The following is a 23,898-nucleotide window of genomic DNA, read 5'->3' as shown; positions in this document are numbered from 1 at the left end:
AGGGGGGGCGGGCCGCACCGGGCGCAACATCTGGGGTTAGGGTTAGGGGGCGCAAATCCACGGGTTAGGGGGCGCAAATTACTTGCCTTGCCCCGGGTGCTGACAAGCCACGCTACACCACTGGGTTTAGGTAAGCCTTGCCCCACATAATCGATCACAAGATCACATCCTTTGAATGGCAATGACCATCAACCTCAGAGGTGGATCTGGCCCTCTCAAATATTTTAGGGGGTGCAAAGGGCCCTGGCTCCTATGCTGCAGTTAATCCCATTGAAGATCTGGGATGTCAGGTGTGGGGCGTCTTCCTCCGTGTAGTAGCGAAGCCGGAGCAGGCCCATGTGCGTTTGTGGCACCCGCTCCTTCAGCGCCATCCATCGATGGGAATTGCCTTCAGTTTCCCCCTGAACTTCCGCAGCTCGTCTTTCTCCAAGTTCTCGAGGGGGTCCTTCAGGCACCGGCGCGTGGGCGTTGCCAGGATTATTATATTTTTTTGGGGGGTGGACCTTTGTTAGGGGGGCAGAACCGACGTGATTGTTCAGTTAAGCATTTCTCTTGTTTTACTTCATCTAGGCCCCCCTGGTTGCTCCAGTCCTGCACCGGCCGACGGTCTTCGGGATCCCGCAGCCAGAAGGTGGGCAGCCACTTTGGGTTTTCAGAGGAAGAGGCGGCGGCCAAGGGCTTCCCTTCCGCGCTGAGAAAGAGGCGCGCTTCACCCTCTTTCTTGGCTCACCTGGCGGTTTCGTTTTTGCCTTTCTGGGTCCTGCAGTTCAGCAAGGGCGGATGTGCTCGTTTTGGCAACAAGGGGAGAGGAGGGAGGGAGATGCTCCTGGCTGATAGACGATTAGAAGTTGAGCCAAACTTGGAAGGAAGCGGCGTGTTTTCCTTTTGCCGTTTCCCCCCCTGCCAAGGAAGCGGCGTGTTTTCCTTTTGCCGTTTCCCCCCCTGCCTGCCAGCCAGCCAGTCTTCTGGGAGCGCCGGGAAGACCCTTCCCACGTTCTCGCCTTCCCAGGTCCGGCGCTGATTCTCTGCTCGACGGGAGGAAACCTCGGGAGTCTCCGCCCCCGCCAAGCGCCCGCGGAGGAGCCGCTTCCCCGAGGGCGTCGTCCGCTTCCTTCTTCCCCCTTCAGACGCTGCCGCCTCTCCGGCTCTGCCGCGGGGCGCGACTTTCCTCTGGGCAGGGGCGCCATGGCGACCCCCGAATACCCCTGGGCGAAGGAGCCCCTGGAGGAAGGAGGCGAGAAGCTGAAGGCGAAAGAGGCCGGCCGGTCCACCGAGAAGAAGGGGGAGAGGGAGGTGGATCCCCTCCTCAAGTTGCAGACGTCCCTATGGCTCAAGGGTTTGCTCCAGAGTAGCAGCAGCAGCGACGACGACGACGACGACAGGGACCCCAACACGTGGCGATTGCAGCAGTCGGTCGCCCCGCAGTCTCTCTCTGAGCGGGAGAATCTCTATCTCGCTCTGCTCCCTGTCGTTCGCGCCTTGCAACTCTCGCTGTGGACGTTGAGTCGGGACGAGAGGCGGAGGTTCCGCCGCAAACTGCCCGAGATCCCGCTCGAGGAGGGCTTCGTCCGCATCCCCGAAGAGGCTATGCACAAGGCAGGCGCCTCTCGCCTCCGAGACCTGCTGCTCAGCTACTACGGCGTAAGTTACGCAGTAGAGGTAGCGGCCGATGCGCTGAGGGCCATTGACTGCAAGTACGAGGCGGACAGTCTCCTCTTCTCCGTCAGGGAAGGTAAGTCTTTGCTGGATCCTGACCTTCGCAGCCGTTCAGTCTGACACCAGATCCTTCCACCCCTGGTTGCGCCAGCCCAGCGCTGAGCTGCAGCCGCGAAGGAGGGAAGGAAAAACAACCATCTGCTTGGAATGTTGGGAAGTAGCTTTACTTTAGCGCCAGGCATTTAGCGCATATGGAACAATTTGGTATGTTTCAACAGTCTGGTTGCTATTGCTTAAAATATTACAAACACCTTCAGCGCCCTTAGGACACACAGAGTGGCAAAGAATCAGCCTTAAGTACAATGGCAGGCCGTTTTTTGGACTCGGGTAGAGCTTGTCCCTTTGTAGAAGGGCAAGTCCTTTTTTCTTTCCTGCTTGAGCCCTGCAAAAAAAATTAAATCAGGCCTGTAAGTTCAAAGGTTTGCAGGCCAGGAACAGAGGAAGGTCCCAAATGGGCCTCATAGTCCATCTAGCTCAGGATTGCTAATCTTGCCTGACTGTGGCCCTCCCGGGTTTCAGGCAGGAGTCTTTTGCAGCACTACCTGGAGACCCCAGGGATTGAACCTGGGACCTTCTGCAGTCAAAGCAGGTGTTCTGTTACTGAGCCATGGCTCTTCCCTGGTCATCCAGCTGGAGGTGCTGCCTGCAGAATGTCCTGCAAATAGCTTCCTCTAGGAAGAGGAGGAGGAATTTCCATGCTTTATGATGGTATAAGCAGGTTCCCACGATTTTCTGTTCAATTCTGCCACTACAGCACAGTCTCCAAATGGCTGTCTGCTGAACATGCTGCATGCCCATTATTACAGGATGATGTCAGATGATTATTATAAATCAGGAACTGGGTTTCCACCCCACAATAAACTTTCGGTTAACCTTCCTTCAAATCAGCCTGCAGCGTGCCCGAGCCACACATCTCTCCCAATAAATCTGTTGTAATTTTTGTTGCTCCACAAAAAGTCTTCCATATTACAGAGCTTAAAATAATACCTAAATAAGACCATAGGAATTTGACACTGTACTGGCATAGTTCCTGTTTCTGCTCTAATACTAGCTGCTGGAGTTGGGGGGGGATAAACCGAGTAGTGTTATTAGAAATTAATTTCTCCCCAATACGTTAACTGTGGGAGCACCTAAACCATTATTTGTTCTCAGTGCCGACTTTGCTTCTGGTAAAATTAAGAATTGCTTGTGCAGATCTTGATGTCTTCAAGGCCTAAGTGCTGCTATATGGTACCAAGTACTTTTATCGGAGAACAAATCTCCAAATAATTGAAATGTCTCACTTGTTCAATTATTTGTTCATTTAGGAACCATTTATGCTTCACAGGCTGTGCCTCAAATACTACAGCTTTTGTCTTGGAATAATTTATATTCAAACCTTTGTTAGGACAAACTACTAAAGTTCTTTAGTAATCTCCTCATACCCACGTGTTTGTTCTCATAGCACCATATTGCTGGCATATAGCAAGATGGATACCTTATGGGATAAAAGTGTAACAGGAAAAAATTCTGGTTGTTTTAGTTCTAGTTATTACATCATTTACATAAATGTTAAACAGTAGGGGTGCCAATAAGCACCCTTGTTCTACTCCATTTGTTGTCAGGACTAGAGCTGTTAAGTGTCAACTGACCATTCGCCCCTACTCTTTCTCTCATATACATTTTACAGTATGATATCCACTGGAATTCCAAAGGGCTAGTGTCACACAAACATCAATGGTTAAAGGAAAAAGTGCTTACCCAGCAAGAAATGCACCGGTGCTAATTAAATATAGCAAAAGACTGCTGGGGGCAGGGATAAAACAGCCAGTTTTGACCTCTCCCTTACCTTTCCACAGTTGACAGTGTCATGCCCCCTTATATGCAGAGGAATGTACGAAAGAAAAATGTGTGGTAAGTCCCATTGCAATTCTACTTGCAGCTTACAGGGGAAGAGCATTGATTGGATGGTGTGAGAATCAGATCTTAGCTTGGGAGGGAGCTTCATCCAGGAAAAAGGATGGGCAAATGTGTCACTGGAATGGACAGTGCTAAGGGATTTAGTGATAAGTATCACTTCCTAGGCACGGGGTTGCTAGGCGATGTTGGTGTACTAGTAAAGAGACAGAAGTAGTTCAGTGGTCCTCAGGAACCTGATGGATGGGGGAACGGGAGAAGCAGCCTTGGAGAAAGGCTTGTGTGTGAGTCCAGAGGGCAACGTCTCGGCCATTTCTATGACTTCAAGCTTCTGCTTATTATTGTGCAGCATGGTTTGCATGCAGGGCTGGCCCCAGACATTTCGGCGCCTGAGGCAAATCAAATTGGTTCTCCCCCTGGAATTGTAGTTTGCTAAGGGGCTCTCTCTCTCTTTCTCTTTATGCACACACCCACACGCACGGAAAACACTTGTCTCCTTTCTTTCCCTCTTGCCTTCCTTCTCAGCAGCCGAACCAGTGATAAGCAGTGGCAGGAGCAGCATCAGTGGCCAGGAAGACCCTTGCCCGGCTGTGGGTGGGGCAGTGCTGGGTCAGGGGTCTGAGCCAAGTTGTGATGGAAAAGGAAATCTGAGAGCCACCAAAGATGCAGCAGCCATTGTGACTGAAGGAGGGAGCTGAGGCGAGAGAGGACTCTGGTTTAGAAGCATCCTTCCTAGATCAGCTTCTGCTCCTCTCATGGAGGAGGAAAAAGAAATGGGAAATCTCATGCAGTTAAGAGGGGTCTTTAACCAGAGGTGGCAATCTTTTTCCACAATGCATGTTATGTACATACATGCAGACACTACCCCCCCTTTTCAAATTCAACACCTAAATGTATACAGAATCCAGATCTGTGGGTGGTGGGCTCTGGAAGATGGACAGTCAAGCTAATGAGTCGCTTTGAAGCCTCTTATTAACTTGGTAGATAAGCAAGCCAAATTTTCTTTCTGCTAGAAAGACTGCCCCATTATCCTGCCAGTATATTTCTAAAATCCATTATTTATAGCTGCCCTGGGGAAAAAGGTTTTCCCTCTTTCACCTTTAGAAAAACCTAAAATCGAACCTTGAGTTGCCTGTTTGTCATCTCCCCCCGCCCCAAGAAGTGGCTTTTGCCTTCTACTGGTGGAAAGGAGGCTGCCTTACCTGAAAGAGGAGGCAGAGCTGGACCTGACAGCCAAGACCAATCAGCTTAATAATAATAATAATAATAATAATAATAATACCCTAGCCCAGAGGGGAGAGGGGGAGGCACAGCTGCTACATCTTCCTTTCTCAGGAAGATGGAAGAGTATGGACAAGAGAGGCAGCTGACTGGTTTGAGTCCCTGCTGCAGATTCAGGCCACCAGCGCAGCTTCACCCCCACCCACCACCTGCCACACAACTTCCTTTCCGGTCTCCATTTTGAAAATCACTCTATTACAACTTTGCCTTCCTTGTTCCTTAGGGGTGTGGATGAAGTTGTAACACTTCCATTTTCAAAATAGAGACCTGCAAGGAAGGGCAGATGTGCAGTTGTTGTTGAGGAGGAGGAGGAAGTGGTGAGTTAGCGGTCGATGGAGAAGGAGAGGCAGCAAGAGGGTCTGTGGAAGAGCTGGTCACAGAGGCAGTGGCAGGCAGATATGACACCCCTCTTAGGAGGGTCCAGGTATGCCTCCCCCCCCCCCCGACAGCTTTCCCTCCCCTCTTCATGGGCAGCCTGGCTGTGTCTGCATGTAGAACATATAATAACAAAGTCAGCAGGGGTGCCTGCCTTGGATGAAACCTAGAGAGGAGTGCAAAATGTATCACGAAAACTGTGTATATTCTTGGCCATTAAAAAAGGGGTGGCAAATTACATCATGATTTCTTTTCAGTGTGGAGCAAATCAACATATTTTCCAGGTTGCAAAGGAAAAGCAGAGCTTAGCATGCTCAGAGGATCAGTGAAGGCAGTATACTAGGTGTGGAAAAATTAAGCCCCAGCTTGTATCCTAATCAAGCTCTAATTCTCTGCCCACAACAATGCCTAATATAAAATAAATGTTTTTGCCACAGGTCACTGGAAGGAGTCATTATCACTGGTGATGAAATAGTCTGCAAGGGAAGAAAAGAATTACTTGAAATTATTGAAAAGGACCTAGAATTCTTTTTACATGAATTATACTATGGCTTTATTATCACACAAAAAGAATACAGGGACTTGTGGAAAGCAAAGAAAGACTTCAAGGAGGAATGTCAAAAATTGCTGAATATGATCCAGGAAAGGGGGGAGGCAACTTGTTGCTGGTTCCTGGAACAAGTAGAAAGGAAATATCCAGGCTCCATTCAGATTCTGCTAGTTGCAGTACATGGTGAGTTTGACTTAGAGTACTTTCTGAATTTCAAGGACAGTTCAACTGCCTTCCTCCTCCTTGCAACAGTCGTGTCAGGTAAAGAATTGTCTTTTACAGGCTCGGGTAAAAAATTGTTCAAGGCGACAGGCCCCTCAGGGCTGAAGTCAGAATCTCCCCTATTTGCAGAGGAAGGAAGAAGCAGCAAGATGGAAAACCCAGCAGTTTGTGGGGAAAGTGTTGTGTGTAATCTGTGTCCCTGTGAGGTAAATGGCTGAACAGATGGGCCCAGACGGGGGGGGGTGGGGGGGTGGGGGTGGGGCAGCTGTCTCCACCCAATCAAGTAAATGAATAAAAATACTTAACTAAAAGTAGAAATTGTAGAAAGATTTTGACAGATTTTTCTGAGCACTTGGGGTGAAAAAAAGTATTTTTTATTTTTATTTTTTTCCAATTCAATGCTTTATTGAGTTTCATAAATAACAAAAAACAAACAAAAAACGATCTTATGTAAGTAATCTTATGTAAATATACAGATAAAAAAGATTTGATCTTATACAATCTCTTTAGTTCAACATTCTTACTAAAGTGTAATAGACTTCCCGTCAACTCCCAGTGCATTTAACATTTCTAATATTGAGTGTACTTATTACTTTCATCTATTTATATTTTCTAATACATTCTTACAACATATTGTACCAATTTCTCTTATTTCTTTGTTATTATTTTACACAAGGGTCACTCAAATGCAGCCATAGGTGTCACACCGCTGTTATATTTTTGTTAATAAATCTTAAACATGTCCCATTTTTGAACAAATGATTGTTTTGTATTACCTCTCAAGTCAATTGTGCCATTTATTCATATTCTAGTAATTTATTCTGTCATTCCATTCTCGTTGGAACCCTTGCCCCTTTCCAGTTTATTGCAATTAAGGTTCTGGTGGTGGCTGTTGTGTATAGCTGTTGTTGAGACATTTCATTCTAAATTGCAAGACACAGCCAGACAGATTACTTCTGAGTGTCCCTGCTCAGGAACTGGAGCCAAACCAGCCGCCTGCTTCTCTAGGGAGCTGGTAATGATTAAACATGAGAGAGGGTGACTACAACGAACTTGACAGAATGAGTCCGTCTGAACACAGACTAGAGCCTCTTTGAAGACCTATTCTGTGGCAGTGCATTCCCATTTCCTGGAATGGAGATGTTTTCTTATGTTAAATGACTGTGTACTTTAAGGGGCGCACGCGTTCCTTTCGCTGTGGGTCACATGAGAGAGGCATTCCATTCTCTTCCAACTGTTATTCCAGTAACTGTCTTTTTCAACTGTCTTTCTGCTTCTCTTTCTGCATGAGAGGAGGGAGAATGGCTGCCGAGAGGGATCTCAGGATACTCATGTGGGCAGTGTGTGTTAGTGTGATCTGTCTAAAGTGAAACAGAAAGAGGAAGATCCCTAAATGTTAATAGGGAGAAACCTGTGCAGGAAAAAAAAGAATTACAGAAGATATCAGGTTTGGCAATAGTAAACAATAGTACTTGGGAATATGGCTAACAAACAAAAATAGTAACCTATTTAAGGATAATGATACAAAAATTTGGAAAGAAATTAAGAGATCTGGAGATCTGGAATAAGTTAAGACTATCACTCTGTGGCAGGATATCAGTAGTAAAAATGAACGTGTTGCTTAAAATGATGTTTTTATTTCAAATTATACCAATCATTGGAGGGAAGGGCTGTTTCAAATTATGGGTGGCATGTGTATCTAGGATACGAAAAGGTGAAAGTTCACAGGGGATTTACCAATCATATCATAAGAAAATCGATATACAGAGTATGGGCAAAATACAAAGAGCTACTAAAACCAAAGACACCCTGGTGGATTTCACCCTTACAAGCGATAACGGTAAAAAAGAAAAACAAGGAACTAAATTGGGCTACATAAAAGGATTTATTAAAAGGGGGGGAAATAAGCTGATATTAAAGGTTACAAGGAAATAAGGTGGATCTAACAGGGTGGATTCAGTATCACCAACTAAATGAAGTGTTCAAGGCAGACAAGAAAAGAGGCTTTTGAAAGGAAATCTCATTACTAGATAAAGAATTATTACAAAATAAGACCAAGGTAACTTCTAAAATTTATGAAACGCTACTGGAGTGGGAGGAGAAGGACGAACAGGTAATGATTAGATGGGCTATAGATATAGGTAAAACTATCGAATTATCATCATGGGGAAAATTATGGAAAGAGAGTTGGAAATTTATGGCTTGTGGAGCGATAAAGGAAAATTTAATAAAAACGTTTTACAGATGGTATTTAACACCAACCAAAATATGTAAAAGGGACACGGGTGGCACTGTGGTCTAAACCACTGAGCCTAGATCAGAAGGTCGGCGGTTCAAGTCCCCACGACAGGGTGAGCTCCCGTTGCTTAGTCCCAGCTCCTGCCAACCCAGCAGTTTGAAAGCATGTCAAGGTGCTAGTTCCAGCAGGAAGTTAAATGGCATTTCCATGTGCTGCTCTAGTTTCGCCAGAAGCGGCTTAGTCATGCTGGCCACATGAGCCTGAAAAACTGTCTGTGGACAAATGTCGGTTCCCTCAGCCAGTAAAGTGAGATGAGCGCCGCAACCCCAGTTTGCAACTGGACTTAACTGTAAGAGGTCCTTTGCCTTTTTAAAAATATGTAAAATGTATAAAACAAAATCAAATCTGTGTTGGCGGTGTAACAAATACATATGTGTTATACATATGTGTTGAACTTGATAAAATCAAAGGCTTCTGAGATATCACGGTTTAAACAAAACTTTGTTAAGAAAACAGGCGCGTTTTTATTGGGGAAACTAGACACAGATATTGCCAGAGAAAATAATAAAATATTCTTTTATGCCACGGGAGTGGCAAGAACACTAATTGCCAAAAATTGGAAAAAAGAAATAATCCCAACAAAAAAAGAATGGCAAGACAAATTATTTGATTATATTGAATTGGCCAGATTGACAGAGGCAATTAGGAGTCAAACCAACCCAAGCAAAAATTCCAAAAAGAATGAGTAAAATACAGAGAATATATTAAAAAGCAGTGCATTCAAATTAATACTTTGACTTGTTTCGATTAACTTCTGCAAAATAGTTTATGGCACTTAAGTTAAAAACAGAAAGAAAAAGGGGTAATAATGAACTAAAAAGGAGATGGTTTACCAAAAACAATAAAAGAACCGTGTTGAGGATGAAGGAAGTCAATTGGAAGAAAAAAAGAACTGAAATACGGTGTGTGTATGACTATTTGTTTTGTATAAGTTTTCATACGTTAGCATGTTTTATTTGTACTTTTTTGTTTTGTTTTGTGTTGTTTTGTTTTGTTGTTTCTATTTGTTATTTGTTTCTCTTTTGATTCTGTACCTGTATTATTATTTTCATGCCCAGTTTGACAAGTGTGTGTGTATGTTGTAAATAAACTCAATAATTTTTAATTTTTTTAAAAAATGAAACAGAAAGAAAAAGATCCTTAAATGTAAATTGGGAGAAACCTGTGCAGGGGCTCTCTGTAAGGAACAGGGGGAATACTGCTGAGGTGAAAGAAAAAACCTTTCATAAGAAACTGTAAGACCTGAGTGAGAACTACTATGGCCAAAATGAATGCAGAACAAAGTAGCTATATTTGGATTTGTGGGTTTGACCTCAAGCAGTGCTCCTTGGTGTGGTCATATGGGTGTTAGAAACAGACAGAAATGTCCTGCTTTCAGGTGGAAAAGGGGTCTGGCGCTCATATTAATGATAAATTATTTTGTAACAGGATCTTCCAGAAACAATCAGACCAGAGGTGTTTTTGGACTCAGAAACAAGTCATGAAAGATACAGGTGAGCAAAGTCTCTCTCAGATCTTGCAGAGCTTTCTCCTTTAAGGGAAAGTTGATTTTCTTTTTAGGTTTCAGAGAAGTGTTCAGCAGAGCACATTTGGTACATGAAGGTTTCACAATCATCACATGTGGTGGTGCTCTCTAAAACGTTCCCAAACTACATCTGTGTCAGGGACTGGGCAGAGGAGGAGTGGCGGAGACCGTCTCCCCCCCCCCCCGAACCATCCAGGGAGAAAGAAGAGGAAGACAGTATAGATTTAGAACAGCGGTTTGAGGGAGGTCACAGCTCAGAGGCAGATGAGAGGAAAAGTTGGGAAATCATGGGACAGCCAGAGCAACGCACAGCTAACACGTTATCATTAGAAAGCATTCCAGACCCTCCATCTTCCAGAACCTGGCAAGCCTTAAAAGTAGGAGAGCAAAGACCCCCCCCCATACTGTCTTCCTCGTCTTCCTCCCTGGAAGTTTTTTTTTGGGGGGGGCAGGTTTGGAGTGGGGATTTCTTCCCATCAGGAAGATGCAGAGGGTGTCCGGCTGGTGTTCAATCCACTTCTCTTTCCATTTTCCCTTTGTGCCATTCAGACTATGCTTCACGGAGGCTGGATCCTTCCTTTGCTTTTATACTGATGTCATATTTGAGGTGAAAGAAGCTGTGACCATCACCTACCACTTGGATTCATGGTCCAAGCACCTGGCCGAACAGAACATGGAGGACTGGGTTGTCGCTGGGCCTTTGATCAACATTGAAGCAGATCCAGCAGAGGCTGTGGCAGCTGTTCACTTCCCTCATTTCTTGTGTCTCGCAGGTATGGCAGGTAAAAAAGCTTGCAACAAAATAAATACAGCAGTACCTCACTTTTTGAACGTAATCTGTTCCGGAAGACCATTTGAGTTCTGAAACATTCAAAAACTGAGGTACTCTTTGCAGATAGGGAAACAAATAACTTGCACTCAGTGGAAGCTGCGTTTCCTGTTTGACTTTGAAGGCGTATTCAAAAACCGAAGCATTTACTTGGGTTTATGCAGTTCGAAAACCAAAATGTTTGTCAACAGGGACGTTAAAAAACTGAGGCACCGTATTTTTCGCTCCATAAGACGCACCGGACCATAAGACGCACCTAGTTTTTAGAGAAGGAAAAGAAGAAGAAAAAATATTCTGAATGAAACAGTGGATGTATGATTTTTGTGGTTCATGCTGTGGCCGCAGACATATGATTTGACGTTGAGTTTGGGGTAGTCCAATGCAAAAATCCTGAGAATCCATGTGGATCAGTGCTTTGTAACCACGTTTTTGTGCCCCTGGCAACAGTGAGTGTGTGATTTTTTTTGGTGCAGGCTGTAGCCATGGACATACTATGTGATCTGATCTGATGGTGAATTTGGGGTGACCCAATGCAAAAACCCTGAGGGTCCATGTGGATCCGTGCTTTGTAGCCACGTTTTAAGTGGGGCGGGAAGGAAAAACACTGAAGGGACAAGGAGCATGCGTGGGGTGTGTGGAGAAGGAACCTTTCAGTGAGGTGAGCCGGGGAGGAAGGAGGGAAAGAGAGCACGCTCGCTTTAAAGCAGCCAACTGGACAGGAGCCGCTTACACTCATGTAAGCAGCTCCTTTCCTCTCCCACTTTGCTCCTTTAAAGTGAGCGGGCTCTCCTTCTCTCCCTCCTCCCCGGCTCAGCTCGTGACTGCAGCAGGATCCCCCCACCATCCGTAGGCATTCGCTCCATAAGACACACAGACATTTCCACTTACTTTTTAGGAGGAAAAAAGTGTGTCTTATGAAGCGAAAAATACGGTACTTTACTGAGCAGGGAGAGGCTGTGGCCGAGAGCAGTCCAGAATCGGAGGCAGAAGTGGAGGCTGGAGAGGAGGTGGGCCAGGAGACAGATGTGAGGCAGGCTGCTGAAGAAGCCTGGGGAGTCTCTCCTTCCTGCTGCGACAAGCTCCCTTCCCCACTGGTCTCCCAGAACCAGAAGAGGGACAGTGGCATGTGGTCAGTGGACTTGGGGGAAGAGGCTAGTTTCCTAAGTGTTCTCCTGGCACCTGCTTCTCAAAGCCCAGGAAGCTCCTGCCTGCCTTAGGGAGAGAGGCACATTACTCTGATGGGTGCAAGAGCCTTCCCGTCCCCTTCTCAAAGCTCGCCTGACGTTGGGAAGAAGGCAGCAGGGCTTCAGCATCCTTTCAGAGACCTGGTGCCCCTTCCCAAAGCCCAGGAAGTTTCTGCCTGGCTTAGGGAGGGAGGTGCTATACTCATGTATGCAACATCACAATGTTTTCACCCCACCCCCCAAATCGCCTTCACAAGCTGGTGCCTACACCATGACTGTTACCTACAGAAAATGTCACCCCGTGCCACTAAAGAGGTATGAAGAGAGCAGAGCAAATACAGATATGGCGATGGAGTCTCAGATTGCTTGGGAAGGACCCAGGGGGAAAGGAGCCTTAGGGAACTGCCTCATGGGGGCTAGATCTACCAGAAGGAGTTGCTATGCTCACTAGGCCTGCCTTCTTTCTTTGAATAAATAGTTGACTTCACTGACACCAGGTGACAGACGGTCCACAGTTTCCCACTTGTGACACGTTTGTTTGTTTCTCCTTTGTGCTGCTTTCCAGGCAAAAGTGATTTCCAAGTCCACGTTGCACATTTTGTGGAAGGGGGGATGAGTCTAGAGAAGCCAGACAGAGTGGGGCCGTATCATGTTGTGTTGGAAAACCCAAACCTCTCTCCCCGTGGAGCCATTTTGAGAACGTCATGGTCATTGTTTAAGCGAAAGATAAAGGTCCACACTGTGGCACTGCTCTATCAAATGCTTCAATTCAGCTCACCAAAATTCCACCTGTATCTCCTACCCAATGACTCTTCTCTGAGAAAGGTAATCGGGATTCTCCAACTCTGATTGGTATTCCAGACAGCCTGGATCATTTGCCTGACCATAGTAAGCCTGACAGAGTAGCTATGCAAAACTATGCAGCAGAGTGTGACATGGTTCATGAACTGTATCTCCCGTTGTTGGGCTTGAGCTAATTTACCAAACAGCTAGCCAACATCAACTTGCTGCTGGAGAGAAGATTTGCAGTTGCTCTTCAACTGAGTTATTTTGGTTGCCACCAGTAGTGGTTTTTAAAAGTGATCTTTCCAACACTGTAATAAGCATTTTTCACTCGCTGGGCAACCTCTTTTCCAAATGCCCTCCTTGGTTCCATAGACAGCATGGTTAGTCAATTATGCGAACAAAATATGTTTACTCTATAGTTCTAAGTACACTCAGCCTTCTCTGAAATCAGTGGCGCTACCTTCAAAGTAAATGCATTTAGTGATGAGCAAATTCTCCTTGCTTCATTGAGTAGTTACAAGCTTTCTGCAAGAACATTGTTTCTGGTGTGCGAGGCTGGCACATGAGAGATAAATGCCTTTGCAATGTCAGCTGCTCCCCATGCAGTCTGAAAATTGCCTGTCCATATTTTGGTTTCTGATGAGATTTAGTTTTCTTTATATTGAAGATGGAGAATCTGTGTCTCTGCAGATGCTCTTGGACTACAAAACCCATCATTCCTGACCCACACTGGCTGTGGCTGATAGGAATCCAATGACATCTGGAAGCTTGCAGCTTCCCCATCCCTGCCTTGCATGTTGCAACAAAGCCAAGAAAGGCGTAGGGATCCAGTCTTCCAGAAGTTTGTTACCTTTCTTGCATATCTCAAAAGTGACCTTTGCCTTTCCTAGGCGGTTCATGAGCACGAAGCACAATGCCCTTCACAAAGAATAGACAAACCCCCCTGGACCCTGAGGCCTCTGACGATTGGCTGCCACTTCTTTGTGGAGACAAATGATGTCAGAGTCTGTCCCAAGGTGAGACACAAAGATGATGAAAGGCTTTGCTAGGGCAGAGCCATGGCTGTGAAGTATGAGAACGAGAGGGACTCCACCAGGATCCCTTGTCACGCTTTAATTTGACTCCCTTGGACTGGTCAACTGGGCTAAGCCTTGTTTGCACATAAGGAGGTTTTATGCTTCCCCACAGGAAGTGGAGTTTCAATATTTGGATGCTGACAAGATGCAGCAGTATGTGGAACTGTTTGCTCAGCAAATGCAAGACATGTTCAACTTCAGTGTGATGGACAAGCGCACAAATGAACTCATCTGGGAAGCCCATGTGACACAAGGTGAGCTTAGTTGGAAGAAAATTGGAAGGTTGGACCATAATTTGCGAGGCAGGATGATAAAGGACATCGCAGTCACATTCCCTCTTTGACTGCCTCTTTCCTGTTCTCTTTTAGAAGAGTTAAAGTCTCCTGAGATGACGTCTTCTCCTTCAAGCTCAGAGCAAGGTCTGCAGGTTTTAATTGCTTATTTCCTCGTAGTTAAATCCCACCTTCCTCTCAATGGCAGCACAGAGTGGCTGGTGATACAGTACCACAGAAAAGTCACTTTTGTAATGTTAGGGAATCGCCTTCCGGTGCAGGTTCCCCATTGCTTTATAGTCTCCTTTGGTGCCAGATGAAGTTCTTTCCACGCAGCTAAATTTTGTAGAAACAGCTTTGGCTTTCATTCAGCACACCCAGTGTGCTAACGGAATCCTGTGCAAATGCTCAAGATACTGCAATTGGGCTTTCCTCCCTTCACCCACCACTTCCCTCAAATGCACTTTGGAGGGTCAAGGAGAACCTCCAGAACAGCCGGAAAGGGTGCGGTGTGTGTACTTGGCTGTTGGGGAGGGATAGCTCTGTCTGGCAAGCAGGAAATGTCACAGAGGGTGACATTTAATTTCTCCTGGTATGTTTTACTGCCTGGACTTCTCAGTTTTCAGCTGAATGTCAGTTGTTATAATATCATTTTTCATACGATACGATAATCTTTATTGTCATTGTCCCATAAAGAACAACGAAATTGAAAAAATCTACATCAGACATTCAAAAACCAACAAGCCTGCTATCCCAGCTATCCCAGCCTGGTTAACCCCCTAAAAACTCTGATACCCCATAATTAAATACAATATACTCCCATAGAGACTACCTTACACTGCGTTTAAAACCAAAATTGCATTTGGATAGAAACTGTTTCTCAGGTGGCTAGATCTAGTCTTTATAACCCTGTACCTTATTCCAGAAGGCTGAAGCTGAAAGAGATCATTTCCGGGGTGCGCACTATCCTGCACTATCTCTGCAGCTTTCTTATGACACCTGGAAGCATAGATTTGATCCAAGGTGGGAAGAGTGCACCCAATTATTCTCTCCACAGTCTTTACAACCCTGGACAGCATTGTTTTTTCCCTGACCGTGCAGCTCCCAAACCACACACACAGACCATACATTAATACACTCTCAACAGCACAATGGTAAAATGCCATCAACAGGTCCTTTGAGAGATTATTTTTCCAGAGGATTCTCAGAAAATATAACCTCTGCTGTGCTCTCTTCATCGGGTCTTTACTGTTTTCTCCCCTGGTTAGGTTATCTCTCAACTCCATTCCCAGAAATCAGAACACCGAGCCCTGTTCCACACACTTCCCCTCAGTAATTAGTGGCTGAATATTTCATTTCCATTTCCTAAAGTCCACAATGATCTCTTTTGTTTTCTTTAAGTTAAGGAGTAAGTTGTTTTTCCTGCACCACCCCCCCAACTGCTCAACTTCCTTCCTATAGGCCGCCTCCCCCTCTCCAGCCATGTAGTTCCAGTACTGTGGACAGAGAGTGATTGGTTCCTTAAGAAATACATTTGTTAGACTATTAGGACTGTCTTATTTGATTAGTCATAGTTTGGGCCAGGAAACCATAGTTGGCTTGTATCACCACACCATACTTTTTAAAAAGCCCTCTTACACCATTTCAGCAGTGGTGGGGAATCCTGGGAGCTTTAATTTTCTAAGCATCTCCTAAAGCACAATTCAAAGTGTTGATGTTGACCTTTAAAGCCCTAAACGGCCTCGGCCCAGTATACCTGAAGGAGCATCTCCACCCCCATCGTTCTGCCCAGACACTGAGGTCTAGCACAGAGGGCCTTCTGGCAGTTCCCTCACTGCGAGAAGCAAAGCTACAGGGAACCAGGCAGAGGGCCTTCTCAATAGTGGGGCCCGCCCTGTGGAACGCCCTCCCATCAGATGTCAAAGAGATAAACAACTACCTGACATTTAGAAGACACCTGTTCAGGGATCTTTTCAATGTGTGACATTTTAATGTATTTTTAATCTCTGTTGGAAGCCGCCGAGAGTGGCTATTTAATTATTATTAAAAATAATAAATTATTATTATTATTACTAACAACCCCAGCACCCTCACTATCACCCACACAGTAGCCATCACATTTTTCTAAAGAGAGGGTTTCCTGCTGTGCCAGGCACACTTTCTCTGGGTTTGGTTTTTTCTTAAAAAGAAATAATTCAGTGCAGCCCAGCAATTGTCAAGACTGCAGCCTTGCTAACTGAGCACACTGGGGATGCTTCTGGTTTCCTGACTTTCTTTCCCTGCTCCCATTTGCTTGCTGGTAGTGAACTGAGTCAACACACTTGTTCATGATGCAAAATGCTGGAGAGATTTGAAAATCCTGGGTTCACGTCCAGTGATTATGATTTTCCCATAGTCCCTGCATGTTTCATAAACACACCTTCTCTCTCGTTTTTCCAGGTGCTTCTTCCTGCACTCGGTCTCATGCTACATCGAGTGGCACTGACTCAGGACATGGTGGGGAAAGCAGGTAGGGCTTAACTGTTCCTCATGAAAGGCCAGTCCTGCTATTAGGGACAATGAAGCAGCTGCCACAGGGAGGCAGCAGATATTGAAGGGGTGGTGCTGTTTATGCTTTGGCTGCACTGCAATCTCTGGAGGGGCAGAAACATACAAACATGCAAATTTAACAGAAGCTAAATTGGGTCACTCTACCTATCAGTTGCATAGAAGGTTCCCTCCAGGGAAGAGAGAGACGGCTGCTTTTTCTTATTCCATGGCCAAGAGATTATAAGCCTAGCCTGTTGCACAATTTGGAATGGGGCAGCGGAAGAAGGGGAGACATAATTTTTTCGGACAGGGCCAGCTAATCTTTTTGGCCTGAGGATGGTCAGATACAGGCCACAGGTGGGCATGGCCAATGTATGTGCACACAACACACAGAGATCACGCACACAAATACTGTGCATGCATTGCACAGAAGCACACCTATGGAGCATGCAGGCTCACCAGGCATAAGGCACACACCTCAGACACACAATGTCACATAAATCTCCACCTCACACATACACACAAACTATTCCTCATACAAAACCCTACACTGAGGTCCAGCGCCGAGGGCCTTCTGGCAGTTCCCTCCCTGTGAGAAATTAGGGCATAGGGAACCGGGAAGAGGGCCCTCTTGGTAGTGGCGCCCGCCTTGTGGAACGCCCTCCCATCAGATGTCAAGGAAATAAAGAACTATCTGACTTTTAGAAGACATCTGAAAGCAGGCCTGTTTAGGGAAATTTTTAATGTTTGAATTTTTATTCTGTTCTTAGTGTTCTGTTGGTAGCTGCCTAGAGTGGCTGGGGAATAAAATTTGATGATGATGATTATTATTATTATTATTATTACTATTACTACTACTACTACTACTACTCCACTGTGTGAGATCAGGATGCCAAAATGATAGACTTACCCCATTATACCCAGGGATTATGGCACACTTTTCAGGACAAAACCTCCTGCTGGAACCATCTCTTCAGGAAGTCCGTTTTTGAACTGAGTCTTTATTCTGGCAGCAACTGCCCTTTAGAACTGCCTCCTGTTACGCATCAGTTAAGCGCTGTCTCCATGCTCCTTTTGAATACCTTGTTTTTTCAACTAGTGGAGATCTTTATCCCCCAGTCGGCAGCAGTATTGGATCTGGAATGGTTTTATATATTGGTAAGTAAATTCAGCAGTTTCGTAGGAAACTGAAATTAACTGAAATGGAAATGGAATGAAACACTCTCACACAGGACTAAACACCCTGAAGTGGACAGATGTTGCCTGTTAATCTTTAAAGAGCAGGAGGAAGGAGTTTAGCTGCCATCTCAGCATTGTGATGCTTGGCCCTTATTGCGGATAAATTTAAGACCACTGCAACCTGCATTTCTTTCCGCTCCCTCTGTGCCAATCCCAGGCATGGAAGTTAGCAGCACTTACAGATGCTGTGGCTCCTTCCCAGGTCCCTTTGCTGAGTGTCTCTTGTTTTGTGCCTTGTTTTTCCCTGCCTCTGGGGGTGATAATGCAGAGCAACAGTGAAGAGCATCAGAGACTGCCTGGTGTCTACTCTGGAGAACTTGGGTGAGGACGAACTCAAGAAATTCAAGCTCAAGCTCCACGAGATCCCTGTCATTGAAGGCCATGACAACATTCCCCTGGGGCGGCTGAAGAAGGCAGATGCCATGGACCTGAGCCAACTCCTCCTGAGTTTCTATATGGAGGACTATGCTGTGCAGGTGACGGCTGTTGTCCTCAGAGCTATCAACTGCAGGGATGAGGCACAGAGACTCCTCAGCCTCACCAGGAAGAGGTAAGAAAGAAGGAGGGTCATCTCATAAAACTGGCTGGGAGGGAAGGCATATGGAGGGCCAGTCGCCCCTGACGCCCCACCTATTGTGAGGTGAGAGTGATGGATTCTGATCATGTCTCCATGGGGGAGAAAGGAGGCAAGTCTTATATCAGGGCCAGCCAATCTAGTGCCCATCAGCTCTTTATTTTACTTATTTAACAGATTTGCATATCTTTTAGCTGTAAACACCTCTAAGCAGTTTATATGTTGCTGGCTTTTTATATATAAAGATCAGAAGTTAACGATGAGTTGAGTTTAAAAAATTCAAAATGTAAAAAAAATCAGCCACAAAGATATACACTTTATAAAATAAAATGATGTACAGGCAACTCCCCTCTTGCACGTGAACTATTGGTGTGCAGCCGCATGTATGCGTAGTGCCAGGAACCTGGAAATGGAGGGGGAAGCGGGAAGGTCATTGTGGCTCATGAGGAGAACCTTCCCAGAGCCCAAAGAGGAGGCTGAGGAGGTCAAAGGCTCAGTGGGGCTTTGTTTTGGCTGTGAAGTCTCCCTTCTTTCTTCTCCTGTCAGTATTTAATTGTATTCCATATAAACTTATTCATTCTTTCCCTCTCTCTCCTAGGAACTAGCAGTTCTTTGTTAAAACCTCTGCGAACAATGGTGACCCCTCTCCTGCCTTATCTGATCCTGCCAACCTCCAAAAATATCTGGAAGTCAAATTGATTTGTCTCAGCCCAGCCATGGCTGCCATCCAGAATCCTCAGCAACACTTCAGTACTATGAACTTTTCCCAGTTTTATAATGTATTGGCTTCCCTCAGAGAATCCTGAAAATTGTAGTCTAGCAAACTGCTAACAATTATCTCAAACAGAAACAAAAACAGCCCAAGCTTCCAATGAAACTACAGTTCCCAGCGCTCCAGGAAAATGCATACTGATAGAAGAGTTTCAGCTTTGGCTGGCCTCTTGCCCTCCAGACGTTCCAAACTACAACTCCCATCAGCCCCAGCCAGCGTGTTGCATCAGTGCCACTTTTCATCAAGGGATACTGGAAACAGCTGGTCCAATGGACTGCATTGGTGGGAGTGGTGTTTACTATCAGGAAATGCAGGTGCAAGCATTGTACAATCAGTTTGGGACCTGGTCCCGATCAGGTGCAACCGAGACCCAATATGAACCAATCAGGACCCTGGATCTGAATCAAAACCTAGATATTTGAATCTTCAGTATTCTTATTCACTCAGAATGGGGGAACAAAAGGGCCATAATTTGTAATTTGGACACATGGTAGTCCCTCCAGAGGGAATTAACTGCCAAATTTCAGAAAGTTAGCTCAAGAGTTTGTTTTTTGTTTGTTTTGTTAACCACATTTAAAATTTGCTGTTTTTCTAAAGAAAAATCAGCCCTGCAAATTCTCACACTCTTTTTGGACCTGATCCTGTTTGGCTATGTGCTGGTTCTAAGCTGTACAGTTTAAGGACTCACTCTATGTGTTAAGTATGTGTTATACCTAAAGGATCATCTCCACCCCCATTGCTCAGCCCAAACATTGAGGTCCAGCTCTGAGGGCCTTCTGGTAGTTCCCTCCCTATGAGAAGTGAGGTTGCAGGGAACCAAGCAGAGGGCCTTCTTGGTAGTGGCACCCATCCTGTGGAATGCCCTTCCATCAGATGTCAAGGAAATAAACAACTATCTGACTTTTAGAAGATATCTGAAGGCAGCCCTGTTTAGGGAGGTTTTTAATGTTTGATGTTTTATTGTGCTTTTAATTCTGTTGGGAAACCCAGCCAGATTTGGGGGGGGGTTATAAATTTGTTATGATTATTATTAGTAGTAGTAGTAGTAGTATATAAGTACTTCCTAAAAACGACTCAGTAAGACAAAGAGAAAGGCTGTGTGTGTGTGCATGTGTGTGTGTGTATAAGAGAGAGAGATAAGAATTGGCAGTCCTGGTATAGCATTCTTCTAGAGGACTTTTGCAGTAGATTTCCAGGCCTGCCTTCCACACTAAAATTCTCTCGTATATGGTAAGCAAAGCACCTAATTCAAGGAAGCCCATGGATGCAGCACAATGTATGGCTTTGAGTTTGCTGAGGGAGGCGGTCGAACTCCCCTAAATCTCTGGATTCCGAAAAGGGTTAGCATTTAAGCAACCCCCTAAATTCGTGGACGCAGGTGGCGCTGTGGGTTAAAGCCTCAGCGCCTAGGACTTGCCAATCGAAAGGTCGGCGGTTCGAATCCCTGCGGCGGGGTGCGCTCCCGCTGCTCGGTCCCAGCGCCTGCCAACCTAGCAGTTCGAAAGCACCTCCGGGTGCAAGTAGATAAATAGGGACCGCTTACCAGCGGGAAGGTAAACAGCGTTTCCGTGTGCGGCTCTGGCTCGCCAGAGCAGCGATGTCACGCTGGCCACGTGACTCGGAAGTGTCTCCGGACAGCGCTGGCCCCATGCCTCTTGAGTGAGATGGGCGCACAACCCCAGAGTCTGTCAAGACTGGCCCGTACGGGCAGGGGTACCTTTACCTTTACCTTTAAATTCGTGGATCTAGCAAGTGTTGGAAATAACACAAGACAGCTTATTCATGAGGCAGCCTGATAATGGTCAAGTCATAAGCAAACAAAGGCAGGGTGATGACAATCAAGAAAGCCACCAACCAGGCAAAGAATCTTCTGGATGCAGCCCACCCTGAGCCAGAGGGAGTTAGATGAACAAAGGCCAATAGGTTCGCCTGATGTGGACAGGAGGAAAAATCCTTTGGGTCTATTAGTGGTGACTAGCAAGAAGCGGGGGCAAAGAATCATGTGGGCTGAAAGTCTGTAAATGGAGAGCAGATTTCTGTTTTGGATTCAAAGCTGCTGCACCTATGGGAGAAGCAAGGGACCCTCTTGGAATGTAATACTTTGAACAGTAGGCTCAGGCTGTATATATGTGTAAATAAACCAAATATAATAAAGACACCACAGTCTCCTCTGTGCCTCATGCTTTGAGCCCTGCTTTGGGTGAAAGCTTCCTGCATTGCAGGGAGTTGGACTAGAGGATCATTGTGGTCCCTTCCAACTCTACAAGTCTATGATTCTCTGACTCCTACATGGAAAAGTCTAAAAGTGTCCATGGATCGCTGAGAGGTCATTTGATAAAACACTCAGAGAGAGGAGGTGGTACATTAATTGTCGTTTAATAAAGTGAGTGAACTTTGAGCAGCAGGGGGAAAATAGATTAGTATTGTAGGATGGTTATTGTAATGGGGGGAAAGGGCAAGTAGGAAAGCAGGGTGTGAAATGGAGTAGGGAAGCAGAGGGAGAAGAAAGAAAGCAGGAAAGCAAGGGGGACGAAATGGAGAAGGAAAATGGTGGGCAAGGAGGGAAAGCTTTCCTGCACTCCTGAAGAAACTGTCCCGGGGAGTAGGAAGCGACAGCGCCACAGGCAAGGTGGCAGAAAGTGGGCACAGCACCCAGATACAAATATGCCACCCTTTCCAGAGTGGAGCTTGAGGCACCTGCCTCAGACAGACTGAGGATAGCGCCGGCCCAGAGAACTCACTCAAAATGCTCATAATTCCAAAAAGGCAAGTTAAAAATCGGTAAGTATGATCCAGGAAAGGTAAGGGGGAGAGCTTGTTGCTAGTTCCTGGAATATGTAGAAGTGACAAAGCAGGTTCAGATCAGGCCTGGCAATATATAGGTGTGGCGTTTGCCCTCCTAGGTGTGTGACATCATACTGGGTTCATAGGGAAAGGGTGAACTAATTGTAAAATGACTAACCAAGGGGAACCCAAGGGGCAGAGTTAACTGTATAAGGTTTAAGCACAGAGGGGTTTTTTTAGGAGTTGTTGAGATGACAGTCTGGAGTTAGAAGAGACAGAGAAGATAAGTCTGTGGGTTGGGCTAGCCTGGTGTGAGAGAGAGAGAGAATTTGTTAAGAGGAGTCAGTCAAACAGTTGAGATAATCAGTCAGAAGGTATTAGGAAGGTATAGGCCGGTAAAGAAACTAAAGTTAACATACCAACAGGAATATTATCTGAGAAACCATAAACTTGTAAATGTTTGTAAAATAAACTTGTTTTGTTTTTGTTTTTTGTTCACTTTTAATAACTGACTGGACTCAGTGTTTCACCAGAGTGTAACTGGTTGGTGGCAGCGGGGAAGCGAGCACAGTGGTGGCACAGGGATCAATAGACCGTTAAACGTCCGGGGACCCTGTGTGGTTGCCACAAGAGGTCATGGTTAGTTTGATTCAGGGTTCTGCTTTCTTTGTCCTTACAACAGTCAAGTGAGAAAAGAGATTATGGTTAATTTAGAGGTTTACAAAAGGACACAAAATAACATTAGAAGAGTTTGCTGTATCAGGCCAATGGCCCATATACTCCAGCATCCTGCTCTCGCAATGGCCGAACTGTTGCCTGTCAGGAACCAGCAAGCAGGATTTGAGCACAAGGGCTCACAACTCCCTCCTGTGGTTTCCTGCAACTGGTATTCAGAAGTATTGCTGCCTTCAACTGGAGACAGAGGGTGGCCATTGTGGCTAGCAGCCAACAACAGCCCCCGGTCCACTAATTTGTCTAACCCTCTTTTAAAGGCATCCAGGTTGGTAGCCAGCACTGCCTCTTGTGGGAGCAAGTTCCAACGTTTAACTCTGCGTTGCATGGAGAAGTAATTTCATTTTTCAGTCCTGAATCTTCCAACACTCACCTTTATTGGATGCTAACAGGTTCTCCTGATATGAGAGAGGGAGAAAAACATTACTCCAACCACTGTCTCCATGCCGTATGAACTTCAATCATGTCAGCTCTGACTCGCCCTTTCCCTGAACTAAAAAGTCCCAAATGTTGCAACCTGTCTTCTCAGCACAGTCACTCCACCCCCCTTGATCTTACATTGTAGGAGGATATGAAGCTGCTCTTTGAACCTCAGTTTCAGGCCTACCAATCCAGATCATAAAGTTTGCTGATAGCATGTTATTGTAAACAGAGCCAGACCCATTGCAAGATTAAGCATTGAAGAACTGCAGGTTATGGGCAGTGATCTCTTCTTTGTAGGGTGGCACTGTGGTCTGAACCATTGAGTCTCTTGGGCTTGCGATCCAAGTGAGCTCCCATTGCCCTGTCCCAGCTTCTGTCAATCTAGCAGTTCGAAAGCATGCCAGTGCAAGTAGATAAATAGGTATCACTGTGATGGGAAGGTAGACAGCATTTCCGTGCACTCTGGCTTCTGTCACAGTGTTCCATTGCGCCAGAAGCAGTTTAGTCATGCTGGCCACATGATCCGAAAAGCTGTCTACAGACAAACACCAGCTCCCTTGGCCTGTAGCAATATGAGCGCCACAACCCCTTAGTCACCTTTGACTGAACTTAACCATCCAATGGTTAATTAACCTTTTATTTTTACCTGTAGGCAGGAAGGTGGAGAAATAACTGACATGGATGAATCCATATATGACCTTTGGGTTTGTGGGTTCCTGCAGAGATCCATCTTGTCTCTGATGCAGCTTAACATTTGCATGAAACTGCTGGAAGAGTTTTGTCTGGAAATTTCTCATGTGGTTTCATGGAGCCAATTCCTGGGGTGAGGAGCTC

The 23,898-nt window shown here is 45.7% G+C and overlaps 1 protein-coding gene and 1 long non-coding RNA gene across 3 annotated transcripts; one reads left to right on the top strand and one right to left on the bottom strand.

Annotated features, from left to right (window-relative positions):
* Nucleotides 1-842: 842 nt before the first annotated feature.
* LOC310829182 (uncharacterized protein) lies at nucleotides 843-21,283 on the top strand. Of its 2 annotated transcripts, none has more exons than XM_083707381.1 (14): nucleotides 843-1,732; nucleotides 3,555-3,609; nucleotides 5,706-6,001; nucleotides 6,101-6,246; nucleotides 9,768-9,832; nucleotides 10,414-10,637; nucleotides 12,443-12,702; nucleotides 13,554-13,679; nucleotides 13,852-13,993; nucleotides 14,108-14,158; nucleotides 16,451-16,520; nucleotides 18,048-18,329; nucleotides 18,952-20,503; nucleotides 20,875-21,283. In XM_083707381.1, the coding sequence occupies exons 1-13, from the start codon at nucleotides 1,186-1,188 to the stop codon at nucleotides 18,956-18,958; spliced, it is 2,271 nt and encodes a 756-aa protein (XP_083563507.1). In that variant the 5' UTR covers nucleotides 843-1,185; the 3' UTR covers nucleotides 18,959-20,503; nucleotides 20,875-21,283. The 2 variants fall into 2 exon arrangements, with proteins under 2 accessions (XP_083563507.1, XP_083563506.1); XM_083707380.1 differs by having other exon boundaries at nucleotides 9,765-9,832.
* Nucleotides 6,895-9,771, bottom strand: LOC310829317. Its single transcript, XR_014557217.1, has 2 exons — nucleotides 9,502-9,771; nucleotides 6,895-7,451 (listed from the first exon to the last, which is right to left on the bottom strand). It is a non-coding gene; the product is annotated as an uncharacterized lncRNA (long non-coding RNA).
* Nucleotides 21,284-23,898: the final 2,615 nt, after the last annotated feature.

Source organism: Podarcis gaigeae (assembly GCF_964106915.1).
Source record: "Podarcis gaigeae genome assembly, chromosome: 13".
NCBI lineage: Eukaryota > Metazoa > Chordata > Lepidosauria > Squamata > Lacertidae > Podarcis > Podarcis gaigeae.
The sequence above is the reverse complement of the archived record's forward strand: the minus strand, read 5'-3'. Positions and strand labels throughout refer to the sequence as shown.